Source organism: Mangifera indica, chromosome 8 (assembly GCF_011075055.1).
Source record: "Mangifera indica cultivar Alphonso chromosome 8, CATAS_Mindica_2.1, whole genome shotgun sequence".
Classification (NCBI taxonomy): Eukaryota; Viridiplantae; Streptophyta; class Magnoliopsida; order Sapindales; family Anacardiaceae; genus Mangifera; species Mangifera indica.
In genome coordinates, this window is record NC_058144.1 from 3,978,226 (window position 1) to 3,995,994 (window position 17,769).

Genomic DNA, 17,769 nt, shown 5'->3' on the forward strand with positions numbered 1-17,769 from the left:
AACATCAATAAATATACAGTAAAATTATATGCATAACTAAGTTTATAAATAACATATTATTATATAATTATATGATTTTAAATTAAATATAAAATAGCATCTTCACATAAACATTACAATCTTTCTCTTTATATAGAAAAAAGATAGGGGTTCAGTTTTTAATAAAAAATTAATTATATAATAAAACATTATTTAATTATATTCTTAACATATATATATATATATATATATATATATATATATATATATATATATATATATATATATATATATATATAATATTACTCAAAATCACACATTTTTAATAGTCTAAATGACCATCTTTCATTTGAACTTGGATGAAATACTAATTTTCAACCTTTTAAATTTATGAAGTTTTAATTGATTGTTATTTATGTCTATTCACAAAAATCATTAACTAAAAGGGTAAGAAAATCATTTTATCCAAGTGCCACCATCGAGTATTTTAATTGGATTTTCAATTTGTTCCATTGCTATCATCTCACATCACTAACTCACAATTAATTTTCATTTTTTCCTTTAAAAAAAAAAAACCGGATATTTTATTTATATTTGTTGGATAAATAAACTCAAGATACAGTGACCGAATCCACAATCATTATACTATATAAGTCAAAATTTCACAAACGTATCAAAGACTAGAATTTTCACCCCTTTTTTGTTACACCTTTCACCACCATTGCCTTGTATCACAAGCTCACCGCCAATGCACAACCACACATTCAACATATTTAGCATTGCACTTCATCTTGTCACACTCCACAAATGTCACTTTCCATTGTCACTCACCCTCATCTCTTCGCACCATCATTGCCACACATCAATGCCTCCTCACTCTCAGCATTGTTGTTCAACTTCCAAAAAAATATAAAGTTATCGGATTGAACACATAATTAGTTGATGTTCTCAAAAGATGTAGATGTTATTAATCTTATTATTTATATTACACAAAGTCACCAAAATACCATTTGACTATCTAAAACTAAACTCTAAATTGTTTAATTTTGATATATGAGTAAAAAAAATTTTGATTTTTTAAATTTAGTGGTTGAAAAATGTTGTTTGAACTAAGTTCGAGTGAAAAATAACTATTTAATCTTTTTAATAATACATTTTTTTTCATATCTGATTATGAATTAGAGGTTAGTGGGTCAGACTTAAGACTTGTATTATAATAGACCTTCGAATTGTACTTTAAACATACCATCTATATTAATTTTAATAAAAAATAATTTTTATATTATAATAATTAATTAATTTTTTATTAATTATATAAATAATAACGAGTCATATTAGGTTGACCTAAGACTCAACCCAAATGGCCCATGAGCCAGACTTTTTTCATTATAGTAGTATGTCAGGCCATTTTCTTTATGTCCCAAGCCGACCCAATTGACGCGAAAATGAAGACATTAGCATTCTAAAATGGGCAAAAAGTTTTGAGGAAATATTATAGTATGAATAAGGTGTGATAAAAAATATCCAACTTCAACCTGATCATTAAATTTTGTGAACCACATACCATACATATTTATTTGTCTGAAATATTTTCATAAAATATGATATTTATTATAAATGTAATTAATAATAATGATAATTATAAATAGAGAAAGAGAATTAAAATGACAAAAATTGAAATAAAAGAAAAAAGAATTAAAGAAACAGAAATGGATATCTGAAAAAGTAATTGAAAGAGAAAATGTTGTGTGTATTATTATCCAAAATATAAGTGATAGAAGAGATTTATATAACACTTTTCGGCCACCATTATAGTCCAAAAGAATTGACGAACTCCCTTTGTCTTAAATGTGTTCACACAACACATTGATTGATATTGTTTCTAACGAAATGAACACATTGACTTGTACCTAATAAATCAACATATTTAATTACAAGTTTTCTGTCATTTATTGTTTTCACATTCGATGGAAACCCATCTCGTATGTAACAATATTATGTCAAAACATGCTTGGGCAACTTGTAGCACATATCATATTTACACAACAAAGCTAATTAAGCTTGCACATCCACCCATCCTTTAGCATGAAAAATTTACCATTTTTAATTATTACTGAATTGAAATCTTTACCGTTTGTAATTATTAATAATGTGAAAAAGTACAAAATAACATGGTAAAAACAAACACTTTGAACAAAATGGCTAATGAAATTTGTAATTTTCAAGAATATCATTTAAATTATGAGTAGGGAAAAGACTTGATATGATCTAGTTAGTTTAAATTTGAATTTAGATTAAATAAGTTAAATTCCAGTTATAGATTAACTCATATTTTTTAAAGTATCAAATTTAAATTAATACAAATATTTGAATTTAAATTAACTCAAATTAAATAAAAAATTAAATTATTTTTTAAATAAGTTTAACTGGGAACTTGTCATTCATGAGATGACTGTTTTTAGAATTATATTGAGCTCAAGTTTTATGTTGTTTAAACATGTAAGGGTGGACTTGATATGGGTTACTCAAATTTAGATTATTGTTTAAATTTGTTTAAATTATAGCTTATTTTACCGATAATTTTTTTATTTAACTATTCTTACAAATTTGAATAATTTTTTTCTTCTTTGCAATTCCAACCAAATTGAGTTAGTTCTCAAATTAAAAGCGACTCAAACTAGTCTTCAGATTAAGGTTAAATTCGAATTGAGATAAGTTCAACTGAATTTATAGAGAACTAAACTCAAACTCAAGCTCACTTTAAAAGTGTTTAAGTTTGATTCAAATTAAATTCGAATAGAGTTTTAAATATAATTTGATACTAAAACAACTTTATTTTAATATATTTTAGTTAAAATAATATTGTTTTATATTAATATTTTCAAATTCGTAAACTTGATAAATGGACATTTATAAAATTTAAAATTAAATTTTCTTAAATTAAATTTATTCGAATAAAACTCAAAGTTAAACACCATCGGACTCGATTGAAATCCAGTCCCCCCTCATGTTAAGCTCCTTGAATGCTTGAACAAAAGGTTGAATCAGACCCACGTGATGTAGTATGAGAAAAGGTGAATCGAAAGGGGGCCCACAAATGAACGGTCCAAGTGGCAGTCAGTTTCCACAATCATGGTCAAGCACATCTGTGTGGCCATCCCACGTGCCGTTGTGGAGTGAGTGTGTGGTGCTGAGTTACAATTTGAAGCTGAGGGCCGACAACCAAGGCCCGCCATAAAGTAAATAATAATAATCATCTGAAAACAAAAAGTCCCCCTTTAATCTCCGACGCACGTGCCACTGTAATTATTCGTTATTTATTTAATTTATAGAGTATTTCTGGTAATTATTACATTCTATTCCAGGTAAGAGTTCCACATATCAAAACTATAAATTAGTATTCCGTATTTATATTCCAGCTAAAATTAAAAATTTATGGCATTAAAATAATTAAAAAAAGCAATAACGTCATCCGTTATTTTCCCATGCTTTGGCTCATCTATTAGGAATTTTCACCATGATTATTACATGATTTTACCAAAACATCCTTTAACTCCGATGACATTTACTAAGGTAAGAAGGAGGTCGGTATAGTCTTTTTAGAGTGTAAAAGCTGGTCAAGTCATTTTGCATGGGAAATAAGGGTGTAAATGTAATTTGAGGATGCAAGTGTTGTTTATATACAGGCAGCAGTGTCTGCCACCCCATATTCTCCCCCATCGCAAACCTTGCTACCAAAGTTCCTTTTTGATTTCCTTTCAATGGAAGAAGAAGATCAGAAAGAGCTCCAACTTCTTCCTACTCCGCTTTCAATACCTTCTTCGTCACGCATGTCATCACTACCATTAAATTCTTCTTCCTTCAGATATCGATCAATGGTGTCAGATCATCATCATCATCATCATAATCAGATTGAAGCTCCATCACTTGACTTACAACTATCAATAAGTGTAAGGCCGATCGAGCCACCCTCCAACTGTGTTTTAAGCGGTCAAATTTGTGAGTTTGATGACGTTAATAAGTGCGCTACAGGTAATAACTGCGTTGATGTTGAGTCGTTGAAGTGGCAGGCAGCCGAGCAAATTAGACTGGCCGCTGCTGAGAAGGCGTATGCAGAAAGTGTGAGAGAGCTTACAAAGAGAGAAATGGAGCTGGCGCAATCTGAGTTTGCAAGAGCAAGACAAATGTGGGAGAGGGCAAGAGAAGAAGTGGAGAAAGCTGAAAGAATGAAGGAGAGAGCAACTAAACAGATAGATTCTACGTGCATGGAGATCACTTGCCACTCTTGCAGGCAAAGGTTTAGGCCTTAATTTTATTACTCTAAATTAACGCTTTCAAGTTGAAAATTTGCCGTATATCCGATTCCTTCTGCTTGGTTCAACTAAACAGAAGGGGGGAATGCATGATTAAGAACACTATAAATTTTATTAGTGTCATATATAAAATTATGAACTATTTCCCATTATTTTTATGTAGATTTATATTGTGATTATCTGTAGGATGAATTTAGCCAATTAACCAAATGATGACTTGTTTGGAAAACTGATGAAAAAGTACATACATCCAGCCAGTGATTCAAGATTTACAATGAAAAACACATGTATTGGTCTATATATTATATATTGCCAGCTGTTGGCTGTTTGAGGCATATATTTATTATTCAAAGATAATGATAACATTGACGCAAGAGGGGTTAGTTTCCAAAATTTTACTTGTATCAGTCTGATCTGCCCAGCAAATGATGATAAACAGTCTGATCATCTCAGCCCCAGTAAATGATGATAATCGGTGTGATCATCGCTGCCCATTTTATGATGCGTGTTGCTGGTACTGCAAGGCCTTCCACTTCAATTCTGATTTTGGAGTCACTGCTCAAAGCAAAGAATCTGGCGCATGATTTATGGTTAAACAGAAAGATTCATTAATCCTCCTTTACAAAATTTGATTGCTTGGCGAAACTGATCTCGTTGTTATGCATTCTTTGTGCTCCCCTCATATACATTAGTTTAATCTTTTAACTGTAAATAAGTGCTTGTTTAACGAGAGAGAGAAGACATGGAATTAGAAGTTTATCAATAACCTACATGATTTATGGTCTATTTCTTGTTTCAGATCAGTTAATTGCATCTCTTTGCCAGGTAGTCCATACTGTATGAATTAATTAGCAGCTAGGCTGCTAGAATTTAGAGACGACATTAGAGCTGTTTTAACTTAATAACGTACTCCCTCTTCATAATTACAACACATACTGGCAAAATAAACATAGCTGATTCATGTTAGCTTAATTATTAGAATGTCAAAGTACATGGAAAATTTCAAGGGTTGATATCGGCTGCTTTATCTCATGATCTGTTAAGGCTGAGCAAAATAAAACCCTTGATTAGTTTTATTTTTATATTGCTAGAGAAGTCTTAAAATTAACATTAATGTACGCAAACTAAAAGCAAAGCAGATTCATTGAATACTAGAATATACAAAGTTGGCAAGTCGGCAGCCTCCTATGTAATTAGATATGCACACGCCAATAGACCAAAAGGCTCCAGCCTTCTAGTTTAATTAAGATTTGAGACTTTACTCATGATTGGGACACGTTAAAGGAGAATGTTATTTAAAGATAACCAACTAATTATGCACAAATGGCTTAATGAATCAACATACTGTAGTCACTCCAACAACAAATAATCAACCAAGTTCCTGAAAATCAACTTTAAGTTTTACTGATGACAGCATGCATGGTATTAAAACTGATAATTATTAGGACTCAATTAATTTGGTGTGAAGAGACAAAACCCAGCTGACATGCACCATGGCAGCATAGCCATGCAGAGAAGCAGGATTTTGATAGAAGGCAAATGAATCAGAACAAAAAGCAGGTAATTCATCAAGAACACGACAGGATAGCTGCTGTATCCACTTGTATTCGACTTAACTTTTGCTTAAGTAGACCAAACACCCACTATCTCTGTCCGGGATCCAACACAAAAAAGAAAATTAGCTTGAATTGTCAGAAACCTAACTCCAAACATATAACTCTCTAATAGAGTTAAACTGTCAATCCAAGCTACCTTCAATAATACACTGACTTGATTCTTATGTGTGGTCAAGAAATAATCTAGCGGGGACTAAAGGATCACGTAGTTTCAACATTAGGCCAGGCCTTCTGAAAGGTACCCATGCAAACAGCAAGGAAGCATAGAAAAGAGAAGAAAAGAAAAGAGTCTAATTAAGTGACTTATCTAATGAAAGATTAAAACACTATTTTCCTAACCACATTATAACTTTTTTGCTTTGCTAAATTGAGAAAAACGTAAAGCCAATATCCTAATATGTTTCTTTGCTTGTTGTCTTGGCGACACGTCGTTTCTGGTCTAGTGAAATACAGTCATTTTCTCCTGAAAAGCAAAAGAACATGCAATATTCAATATAGAAATTAATTATCTTTCCCCAGAAGAAAAAGCCAGCTATGTGATTTTCCAATAGAAGGAATAGATAGATGCCTAATTTATGGCTTCACATACAGCGATGCAGTACCAGTTGTTATTCTAAGTCCCAATTGCATATGTTATATAAAGTAAAGAAAACCTTTATATCCACATATGATTGCGTTAATTTTATCTATTATTTGTAAACGATAGAGAAATCCCAGAGGCCATACGTCAAGTCCATTTTAAAGATAAAAAGCAGGATAAAGATGTAGGACAGACTCGCCAAATCATGCATCAAAGCAGTCATTATGACAGAACCTTAATATTTGTCTTTTCACATTTGTCGGCATATTATTGTCAGGTGATACAGCATAACCATTATTTGAATCTGGTATAAGATATGTTAAATCTGATTATTATACAGTACCAACCCTGAGCAGATAAAATGTCTGTTTGGTAAACAGTAAAATGTCCTGGAAAATGGAAATAATTGGAAGGAAGTGGCAAAATTGACGCTGTTCATATTTCATAATGTCATGCGATAAAACATTTCAGAATTTGTATTACATGACGCATGCACAGGAATATGAAAGAGTAAGCCATCTCTTTCTACTTTCTGGGCATAAAAAATATCAAAGATATTATTAGATCTTCAAGATTGCATACATCGTGAGGTCTTTAATCACTATAATGAGGAATAAAAGGCAACTTACTTTTCGAAGATAGGAAATTTTTTAGATCTTGGTGGTGGGACTGGAACTTCTTGCTACCATGTGAAGAGACTTGCACACGGCTCTATTTATCTTTTTCAATGATGATAAAATCTAACCAAGATAAAGACTAAAAGCATCCAAGTTAGTCGTTTATATGTTTTCCCATTTTCAATCAAGATAAATTTCATATTAAGAGCCAAGGAATGAGACATGTTCTTTGGAGTATGACATCTTCATCAAGAAGATACTGTTATAGGCCGTCACAATAGGGCAATATGTTTATGGTAAACCTTTACGTATTAATGAGTACAATAATATTATGTGTATATATTTCTGATATATAATTTAAGTATACAGATAATATGTTATCATATGATTAAATATTATAAACATAATTTTAGAAACCGAATTAAATCCATTAATTTAATCAGTGTTTACGTGGTTGAACTACTATTGTTGAATCATTGAACCACTATCAGATTTGTCAAGAAATTTTTTTGATGGAACTTAATCAAGAGCCTTTGCCACGCATAGTATGTGTATCTCATCAAATTAGATTTGATTAAATTTAATTTAAATTTTATATTTATTAATTGAGTGGATAAAATTATTTTTAATATTGGTTTAAAGCAATAACCCAATCCAACTATTGGTTAATTGATCCAACATAAATTGACTTTAACTAACCTTCTCTTTGAGTTACTATTTGATTCATGTTTGAAAACATTAATAGGAATTAGACATGTCAACGAGCCTAGCTAAAATTGGTAGAACCAATCGTGCCATGAGTTATGTTAGGGTTGTGCCAACTACCAAGGTCGAATATGGTGAAACTTGTTTTCGGCTTGTTTCAGGTGGGTTCGATTCATTTTTGGCTCAAACTCATCGAACATGAAAAAACACTAATTCGTATTAGGCTCACTTCACAATTTAAGAGTTTATGATCAGTTCACATCTAATTTGGGTTTGTATGGATAGATTAGATTTGGCTCGGATTCATATATAAATAATATCGTTCTTCTTAATTTTTTTTAATGATACGAGTTATGCTCAACTTACAAGTTGAACAGGACCTTTAGATTAAAATTTGTTTTTCCTATTACTCTCTAATCATATTTGGATTCATATTTATTTATCCCCTATTTGTATTTAGAATAGTTTCAAATTTAACCTTAAAGTCAACCCAAATAATATGAAGGTCAAGGACCACCGTCTAGTGGGTCATGTCTCTACACGTTTTTACATGGACTGACCACAAAAGTTTTTTAATTTTTTTTATGAGCGGTACTAAACTGGCCTACATGTAATTCTTGTGAGATGACGTGATCAACTAATTTACAGGCCATATCGAAATTATGTGCTCCGGCCGGCAGACCCCACAACCACCTCTAATATTGATGTCCAAAGAAATGTGGAACGAAACCATACAAAAACGAAGAAGAAGAAGAAGAAGAGATTCGTTTTGATGCTATATCAATATAGTCATACAAAAACGTGGGAGTGATTCATCATTTCCAACTTCTTTTTTAATTTTTTAATTTTTATTTTGGAGAAGCCGTGTGTTTGATTTTATTTGAATAAGCATGAGGATTGATTTGAATATGAATATTTGATGTATCACTGCTAACTGTAGATGAACATAACATTGCTATACTTAATGAGCCATACAGAGGTTAAAAAAGCGCGGGTGCGTTTCGTAATTTGAAACTGTTTTTGTAGTTGTTGCCGGGGTGTGTGCGTGTTTTTCAATTATTATAATTTATAAATTTCCGGCACCACTCTCTCCAGGAAGAAATCCTCCGTACGGTAATGGAGGGTCAACTACAGTCTAAGAGACCAAACCCTAACTTTAAACCGAAAAAGATATCAAATTCAACGAATGCAAAGAATAAGAAGAGCGAACTCGAGTTCTGCAGAGTTTGCAACCCAAATCAGTGAATCACGACGCAGGGCAGTAACACAAGCACTTCCCAAGTCACTCTCTAAATTCCAAACCAAGATCATGGAAATTCGGTTCTTCCTGAAGAACCCTACCATTATCCGCAACGAACACGTCTTTCGTATATGTCTTTGGTGCGTTTTTTGCGATTCCGATGTCGACGAGCTCGGCAGCTCCTTTGCTTGGTACGATATTCATTCACTAATTCCAAAACTGAACACCAGAATTACTGAAATAACTTATTTTCTGCTGGATTTTATTGTGTCAGTAATAATGCAATTAACTAGTGTGGTCCATATGAAGAAGTTAAAGAACTTTCTGCGGAAATTTGGCTGTGGAATGGATCACGTGGATGCTTTTAGTTTTAGGATTTTGGAAACTAATTTAGTTAAGGTGTTGCGTTATTCACCGTCTCATTCAAAATAGTCACTACATTCTTGTCGATTTTCTGATCAATGAGAAATCTTATCTTCTATCTGTAATTATCTGAATTTAGAAAAAAAAAAAAAAAAAACCTGATGAGAACGATTAAAAATTTCATCAAGAATCTTCATCTTTATGTCCGTACTGTTCAAAAAGAGAGATCAGGAAATCAATAATGAAGATGTGAAAAATGCTGTTTCTTTTGATTGTAATGGGAGAAGAAGTGCAAATCAATGGAGACTGGAGCTGTCTCCTCTAGTGAAGGATCTCAGGGACCACTTTTGGTCCTTCAAATGATATACTCAGATTTGAAAATATGAATTACTTTGAAAAGAATAATATTCACACTCTTAATTCAAATATTTCAAATGGTGTTATACCTGTACAATTTCATACAAATGAGTACCAGGTGTTACATTCTGGATTCTCTGAAGCTGCAAATACTGGTTAAAATCTGCATGCTGTTACCTCTTCCATGCTTGGAGATGCTTCCTCTGGTTCAATTTTATGGAATTCAAATGGTTTGATGGGTAGGCAAGATCTTTGTATTTTATTCTTCTTTCTTTATTCAAGTTGCTGAAGTGATGTTCCTCCCATGAATTGGATTATTTATTGTAGTCTTTGCATCTACTATTGTTTTCATTATCTAGTTAGCTGGAACAACCTTTTATAATGGCACAAGCTGCTCTGGAAATGTCTACCTCAGTGGAAAAGAGGTAAGTTAGTTCATCTACACTCTTTTCCTTCTTCTTCTTCTTCTTATTATTATTATTACTACTACTATTGTTTTCAATGCTTTCTGGGTAACTTGTTCTGGCTAAACTGTTGGTAGCCTATTCTGTTTTCAAGATTCTTACATGGTTGCATTTCACCATTTTTTTTTTTTTTTGGTATGCATTTATTGCAAGGTTTCTTGCCAATATGTAATATGTTTCACATAGGTGTATCATGCATTTCGGGATGAAAGAGTTTTAATTGAGAGATCAATTCTCTGGGTAATTCTCTTTGAATACTTTGCTTATTTTGTTCTCAATTTCTTGTTTGTTAATTTTCCTGGTGCATGAGTTACCATCTGCATACCTTACTTGAGTGGCATGTTAAAATATACTTAACATCCTTATGTAGATGCCTGAGTGTCATGGTTTAGATAAGATATAAATTCCTTGTCTTGTGGTCTTATTTCTCTTTAGGTTTGAAGAATATAACTCAAATTTCTTCTAAGGCTCCATAAGAGGCTGCTGGAAATGTATATTCTTTGGCACCTTCTCCATGGTTTGAAGCATTTGAAGGAGATCAGCTAAAACAAGTTTTAAGTGGCTTAGTTTCTTTCATTAAGTCTGGGAAGTTTAAATTGAACCCAAAATGAGTGGGATCTGCTTGGGCAGAAAATAGAAAGATGGAGATGGAAATGGAGAAGAGAGGAGAGATGGTTAAGACTTAAGAGTGATTTTGATTCTAACTGGCTACCCAATTTTGGTAGAGTTTGGCAATTGGGTACTTGGAAGGAATCTAGAAAGGAATTTGACATTGAGAAACAAAAACGATCAAAAGCTATAAGTCACACTGAGATCCCAATGAAGATTCAACCTTGTATCAGCAAAAAAATGGTGAGCATTGCATCCCCGTTTGCTTACTAATTAAGGTGTAAATTCTTTTCCTCCTATGCTCTGATGATATGTGATGAAGGGATTTTATTTTTATTTCATACTGCCATATTCAATTGCATTGCCTGACTTTCCATGTCTTAGTTATCCCACTGTTATGAAGTTTGAGTCACTGTGCTATTAAGGAGCAATATAATAATTGGCTTCAGTAGATTCCTGCACATCTAACTGAAATCTAATGTCCTGCCACTGTTGACCCAGAATTTAGATCCAAGAAATTCTTAAACAGCCAATTTCTGGAAATGTGCTCTTTCATTAAATATAAAATTAGTCTTGTAATATGTAAATTTGTTGCATGGTAATTGAGTTTTCTGTTGAACTTAGAGCTTGCTTCTCTTTAGAATTTTAGCTAGTGTTTGTAAATGGATGCATGTGAACTGGCACATATATGTATATTCTGTATGAGTGCCATGAATACATGGGTACATCCTGCAGTTTAGATATATATGCCTAATTGGAGCTTTATTGAATGGTTGACAGTGGTACTTAACTCCAACTTTGAGATTATTTCTTTTAACTTTTAATTGTGCTTAGGGTTTATGCTATGAATTTCTAGGTTGATGCATTTTATATTTTGCCAACAGAAGAAACTTTTGACATTAAAGTGATTGTGCTGAATGGCAGAGTCAGGTTAGTTGTTATTGATTATAGGTTGAAACAGGAGCAGTTAAGCAATTGTTTCTACAGATGCATCTTGTTATGATATGTTTCATGTGTAAAACAAAGGGGTGTTGTGAGCATAACTAACTAATGTAATGTTAATGGTGATAAAAGTGGTGAATACAAATGGTGTTTTTACAGGTTCCATTCTCAAAGTGTAATTGTTGAATGTGCATTGATTTAATAGTTTTAAATTTTTATAAAAATTGAGGTGTCAATAATGCTGTAGCAAATTGTCGTACATTTTCCGGGATGGAGTTGTCTTGTTCTTATAGAGTCAAGCATGCGTACTGGAGATTTAGTTAAATGGGGATTTAGGAATATCACTATGGCAGTCTCATATCATCTAGTACTTTATTGCAGGGTTTTACATCTGACAAACATAAATACTAGGTAATAGTATTCAACTAGACCCTTGACTGCTGTAAAAATAATTAAAACTCCGAAGATTTAAGACAGAATTTTCATTCTATTATTTACGCATTGTATGTTTTTGGTATAGTTACTATCTTTGTAGATGATAACACTCTGTGTCCGTTGAGACGTTCTTGTATGTAGACTGAATAACTAATTTTTATGGTAAAGAATTTTCATCAATCGATGAACTAGTTTCCTGGTGCGAAAGCGTTCACCCCAAAAAGAAAGTTGTTATTCTATCATGCTTTCTTTGGCAGGACAAAACCTTGTAGAATTTGATTGATCTGTGATCCTAAAATTCCACAATTTCCCTTTAGCAGACACCAAATTATCATCACACAGAAACTCCCGGGAGAACCATTTTTCAATTGTTCGATCTATGTCATGTACTATAACATCTGTTGCATTCCCAGCTCTAGCAATGATACTAGACGTGTAGATTGTTGACATTCTGCCAGGTGCCTCTGGTGCGTCTCCACTCGGTCCATCCACGACCACCACATCCCATTTATTTTTATAAACTTCTTGTGGTAAATTTTTCAATGCCAGTTTACATTTTGACACTTGAAGGGGTCCTGATCCAAGTGCACAAGCTGGGTTCTGTCTTGCATGCTTAAGCAGCTTGTAAGCATCTTTTGCAGGTATCGAGTATTCAACCTTGTAGATTTCAGTTTTCTTGCTCTTACTTTTGATTGCACTTATCTTGTTTGAGTCATCCTCTAGAAAGATGGTGGTCCCTCTTGCATTGATTTTTGAGAGCTTTAGGTACTGGGGTTCCAGCCCAAAAATAAGTAGGTTGCAGGGTGCTCGACGCTTAATGAGATTTGATAGAAGTTTGAATTCTTTTTCTGTGAGGATGGTTGCATTAACAGACGAAGTTTTATGTGGACTTATTGAGATTTCCACTGGGTGTGATGGAGCATTACCGCATGCTGGAGAGGAGCATGTATTTTGTTTAGGCATGGGCGAAGAAGAGAAAGGTGGTGAAGGAGATTGTTGAGGTGGTGGTGAAGAAGAGAAAGGTGGTGAAGGAGCAGTAAAAATGGCAAGTTTAAGAAGACTGAGGAGGGAGAGGGCTGTTAAGATGAAAACAAGAAGGGGGATAAGATTCTTTGCAGGATTCATCTTCTTACTCTTAGCTCCAAGCCAATACTTGTGGGTGATAGGAGAAGGCGAAGATGAAGAATGAATAAGAGGAGTTAGAAGGGGACGGCAATAAGGTACTTTCGGGGGCATTTTCTTCTGCTATGTTTGTTTCCTGTACTTCTAAAAGCAAACTACTATCCCATCCTTCTCAAAGGTAATTGTGAGGTTTTCAACGAAATTGTTGTTATTATGTTGAGTCATTTTAGTAATTTTTTTAGTGAGGAGGAAGAAAACGTTTTGCTTTTGTTTGAAGAGATGTTTCTTTTATTGAGCTGTCCGTTTGTTACCAAATAATTGCGGTTGCTTTTTACCTTTTAGAAATAAAGTATGCAGATGTGTGCACCTTTTACGAAAGGCTGCTGTTTCCATTAATTATACAGGTGCTGGTTGGGTACTGGAACTTTCAGCAGGTTGCTTCATCACTTCACTTTTATTTTTTGTGTGTTTTAAGCTTGTTTGGTGTGTATGAGTGTAGTTGAAGAAGGCTAACGAGTGGTTGCTTTGTTATTTTCAATTAATGATTTCAGGTACTCATACTGGGAACTGTGTGAATTGATGTTCATATGCTACATGCCACACTCCCGTAAGCTTATTTTCAAAACCTAGAGATACAAGTCAATAAAACAGTGGGTGAGCTGAATGGCTGAACTGATGTCCAACCTTGAACGGGGCAGGTAGGGGTGGAATACCTTAGTCCCTGATTATATCCTGTCTCCAATAGGGGAATGACAAAAAATTCCTATCCCCTTTTTGCAGGGAGAATTTTTGTCTCTTTCTCTTCAAGGAAAATTCCTCACGCTCTCCTCTCATCTCCTCATCTCTGTTAGAAAATAATAGGATATTTATTATATATTAGAGTATATATGTATTCGTTTAAAACTTTTAAAAGTAATTTAATATGTAAACAATTAAAAAATATGTAGAGAAGAAGGTAAACTGAAGAAATATTTATCCTCATTCATGTCATGTCTTTAATTACAAAGATTTTAACCATTTTTGTCTTTATCTTTATTGATGGATCTTTTCATTTTTCAAAGATGGATAGGTCGAAGATCCGATTTATGGATTGAATTATTATCTCTAGAGGTGAGTAAGTAGATCCATCAAATGGTGCCGTGATGATTTAAGTATCTTCATTTGGAATCTAATCATGTTACATATCAAATAAATAAAACTGAGCACAAGGTATCTTATATTATAAGTTGGAGATGGAATCCAGTCCAAAGTAGGTTTGCAAATAAGGATGCTTAGTGCTTGCCTACCAAAACCTTCGTTTGGTGGGTAATTAAGGGACTAATTAGTGATTAATGCATAAGTAACAAGCCGAGGTCCCAATCTTAGCAAAGGGGAGTTCTTCATTTTCATACAAAGGGCTAGTCAAGGAGAAAGGGAAACAAAGAGAGAAATATAAGCATTTCAGTCCTTTTCAACTGGGGTGGAGTAACTATGAAGGGAAAACCGCAAGCCGAAAACTTCAACAGTAGACAGACTTGTTTAAACGCTTAACTGCTAATAAATATATTTATAATAAAATTATATATACTTGTTTAGAGTACACAGATAGATATATATTAATATATATTATTATGTGATTAAATTATTTTAAATTAAAAATAAAATAATATCAAATTATATGATAACATTTATAAATATATATTTATTTATAAATAATTTAAAATTGATACGTATAATATAATATTGCAATATTGTTTAGAAGTTTAAAATAATATAATTATCAGGCAAGTAAGAAAATAGGATTGGTAAATAAATAATTATTCTATTCTATAGGCAACTTGATCATAAAAAAATATTGTTGTTTTCATGACCTTGTCTTCATGGAATCTGCTGCTAATGGCATCTTTGAGCGGCTCATTCCTTTCTCATTCTCCTCCAATACATTGTTTATACCGAAGCAATATAATTAGTTTTATTTGTTTCTTATAAACAAATTAAATTCACGTCTTCATGACCTGAAAATATTAAATTAATTCAATGATGTTATTGGAGCCAATTCAATTGAAATTCCCTCGAATGGCAACTTGAAGAAGAAGGCGATGGTTAAGAAATCTCTAGAACGTCAATTGTCTGTGGAAGGAAAGCTTTCCCATTCTGCACAATTTCGTCTCTCTTCTTTTACGCTCTGCTTCATTTTCTCTTGCTTATAAGTTAATATGCATGCACTGTTGAAGAAGAACAAAATCAAGTAACAATACACTATCCAAGTCGCTTTCCCTGGAAAATTTTCAATTCACAGGCTGACGTTTCATTAACAATTTAATATATTCTGAGGTTTGTTGCCATTTCATATAAGACTAAATAATTGAAGTTTAATCCAACCATTGTTTAGTTGGATTGATAGAGGCTAAAACTTGAAGCCATCAAATAGTCAAGCATCTGGTATTCTTGTTAAAATAATTTCAAGTCTCAACCATGGTTTCCCTGTTCAAGGTTCTCTGTTTTAGAGCTTTGCTTTTGTCATAGTCGGTGTGCTTTCTCTTTATTTTAACTGACTTCCTTTGATTTCTTTAATATCTTACGTTTAGATAATTAGATTTCTACATCTGCCTCTTTTTGTTTATTCATTCCACCTATTTCTTCTTCTGATCGACTTGCTTCTCTAGTTTATATTCAGCATCCAGGTTGTGTTCAACAGTCGAAATTAACCTGAAGGTTTATTTGATAGCTTTAGCTTGATTTTGCTTTTCTGCTTTTTCTGGCTTCCATTATTACGTTTTGTGGGTTTGGACATACTTCTGTAACAAGAGATTTCGGAGGTGTTTGTTTATGAGAGGCGCAAATAATTAGAATTATGGGGAGGAACACTGAGGAACAGATTGTTTCAGAAGCTGAATCTAAGGTATGAATTTAAACTTCGATACATCATTCGTCATACTTGATTTAGAGGCTGCTTTTACAAAGTTGTCATCGCAACAATTTTAGAAATTCTGATTGAAACTTTTGTAAGTTCAGGACTTGACGGAGGGTGAATATAAAGGATCCCTTTTCGCTTCTGTTTCCAAATCACTGATAGAAAATGGCAGAGCAAGCAGTATGGTTATTAAGGTAAACGTTTCAGCTTCAATTGATTTCCTGTTCTATGAATTGCTCCAAGTTTCTGTCTTTGATTAATCATTTTTTCTTAATTAAAACAGAAGGCACATACTGTTATTCCTGCACATATCGTAGCCGAAGCCATATCGACACTCCATGGACTTGACCTCAGATGGTCAGGTCCAATCACACCAACAGAAATGCAATATGTTGAACAGTATGTCCTGGCAAAGTACCCTCAATATGCTGGCCTTGTTGAAGGAGAAAAATTAGATCTCTCCAGTCTTTGTATCAGTGAAGAGACCTCAGAAGTCGCTCCTGAAGACAAGCGAAAGTCGCCTAGAAGTGGTGGTTCGAGAGAACCCTTCACACCCTCCTCTGGGAGCAATCTCCCGGATTTAGACAGAACCCAGTTGGAGCCATCAAGATTACTGGATATACTCACCAAGAAATCATCCTTTCCTGGAAGTTTCATCTCAATCCCTGAAATCCAAGCTCGAAACAAGGTTTTGAATAATTGTGGATTACCTGATAGTGAGTATCTTGTTCTCTTCACTCCAAACTACAAGGATGCAATGATGTTAGTTGGGGAAAGCTACCCTTTCTTTAGAGGTAACTTCTACATGAGCATTATTGGTGAAGAAATGGATTACATAAGAGAATTTGCCAGTTTCAAAGAATCAAAAGTTGTATTGGCGCCAGAGACATGGTTGGATTTGAGGATCAAGGGATCACAGCTTAGCCAGTATTTCCGGAGAAAATGCAAGCACACCCCAAAAGGATTATTCTCATATCCAGCTGATGTCAATGGGACACGTTATTCCATGCATTGGGTTTCAGAAGCTCACAGGAACTCATGGCATGTTCTGCTTGACGCCACTGCATTTGTTGTAGGGAAGGATCGGCTAAATCTTGCTCTTCACCGCCCTGATTTTGTGTTATGTAGTATTGAAAATACACATGCACAACCTTCAAGGATCATTTGTCTTCTCATCAGGAGGAAATCCTTTGACACTTTAACAACAACTTCAACTCAGGCCAATGAGTGATAAGGGGTATGTGCCATTGCATTTGCATTTATGCAAGTATGTTTAATGTCTCTAAACTTTGTTGAAACCGTGTTTGAATTTTGCAAGATCTAAAAGAGGAAGCATTAATTTTGCTTAGGTAATAACCATTCTAATAAGAGTAGCACTATGAACACAAATAATGAACACTAATTTGTGCAAACATAATGATATATTATTTTTTATGCACAAGTTTATATTCATTATTTGTATACATTGTTAGACTGTTTTAATAAATGATGTTTCCCAGAAAATGGAATCCAATATCTTAACAAGAGGTGTTAT

The 17,769-nt window shown here is 33.4% G+C and overlaps 3 protein-coding genes and 1 long non-coding RNA gene across 8 annotated transcripts; 3 read left to right on the top strand and 1 right to left on the bottom strand.

Annotated features, from left to right (window-relative positions):
* Nucleotides 1-3,682: 3,682 nt before the first annotated feature.
* LOC123223124 (zinc finger protein SHOOT GRAVITROPISM 5-like) lies at nucleotides 3,683-5,095 on the top strand. 3 transcript variants are annotated; one of them, XM_044646212.1, is made up of 2 exons: nucleotides 3,683-4,276; nucleotides 4,715-5,095. In XM_044646212.1, the coding sequence occupies exons 1-2, from the start codon at nucleotides 3,741-3,743 to the stop codon at nucleotides 4,719-4,721; spliced, it is 543 nt and encodes a 180-aa protein (XP_044502147.1). In that variant the 5' UTR covers nucleotides 3,683-3,740; the 3' UTR covers nucleotides 4,722-5,095. The 3 variants fall into 3 exon arrangements, with proteins under 3 accessions (XP_044502147.1, XP_044502146.1, XP_044502145.1); XM_044646211.1 differs by having other exon boundaries at nucleotides 4,746-5,095; XM_044646210.1 differs by lacking the exon at nucleotides 4,715-5,095 and having other exon boundaries at nucleotides 3,683-4,444.
* A 3,246-nt stretch (nucleotides 5,096-8,341) lies between these two features.
* LOC123222611 lies at nucleotides 8,342-12,355 on the top strand. Of its 3 annotated transcripts, XR_006503677.1 has the most exons (4): nucleotides 8,342-10,009; nucleotides 10,130-10,195; nucleotides 10,421-10,474; nucleotides 10,670-12,355. It is a non-coding gene; the product is annotated as an uncharacterized LOC123222611 (long non-coding RNA). The 3 variants fall into 3 exon arrangements; XR_006503676.1 differs by having other exon boundaries at nucleotides 10,130-10,474; XR_006503678.1 differs by lacking the exon at nucleotides 10,421-10,474.
* Nucleotides 12,356-12,430: 75 nt separating this feature from the next.
* LOC123222610 (glucuronoxylan 4-O-methyltransferase 1-like) lies at nucleotides 12,431-13,543 on the bottom strand. Its single transcript, XM_044645466.1, has one exon. The coding sequence runs from the start codon at nucleotides 13,454-13,456 to the stop codon at nucleotides 12,452-12,454; it is 1,005 nt and encodes a 334-aa protein (XP_044501401.1). The 5' UTR covers nucleotides 13,457-13,543; the 3' UTR covers nucleotides 12,431-12,451.
* A 1,692-nt stretch (nucleotides 13,544-15,235) lies between these two features.
* LOC123223167 lies at nucleotides 15,236-17,624 on the top strand. Its single transcript, XM_044646262.1, has 3 exons — nucleotides 15,236-16,223; nucleotides 16,337-16,429; nucleotides 16,519-17,624. Exons 1-3 carry the CDS (start codon nucleotides 16,176-16,178, stop codon nucleotides 17,464-17,466), a joined length of 1,089 nt encoding a protein of 362 aa, XP_044502197.1. The 5' UTR covers nucleotides 15,236-16,175; the 3' UTR covers nucleotides 17,467-17,624.
* The last annotated feature ends 145 nt before the right edge of the window (nucleotides 17,625-17,769 follow it).

Bases quoted from the DNA above. Each gene is read 5' to 3' on its own strand.
- LOC123223124 (XM_044646211.1), top strand. From the start codon at position 3,741: ATGGAAGAAGAAGATCAGAAAGAGCTCCAACTTCTTCCTACTCCGCTT.
- LOC123222610 (XM_044645466.1), bottom strand. From the start codon at position 13,456: ATGCCCCCGAAAGTACCTTATTGCCGTCCCCTTCTAACTCCTCTTATT.
- LOC123223167 (XM_044646262.1), top strand. From the start codon at position 16,176: ATGGGGAGGAACACTGAGGAACAGATTGTTTCAGAAGCTGAATCTAAG. The intron at 16,224-16,336 runs GTATGAATTTAA...TTGTAAGTTCAG, and splicing joins TTTCAGAAGCTGAATCTAAG to GACTTGACGGAGGGTGAATA. The intron at 16,430-16,518 runs GTAAACGTTTCA...TAATTAAAACAG, and splicing joins CAAGCAGTATGGTTATTAAG to AAGGCACATACTGTTATTCC.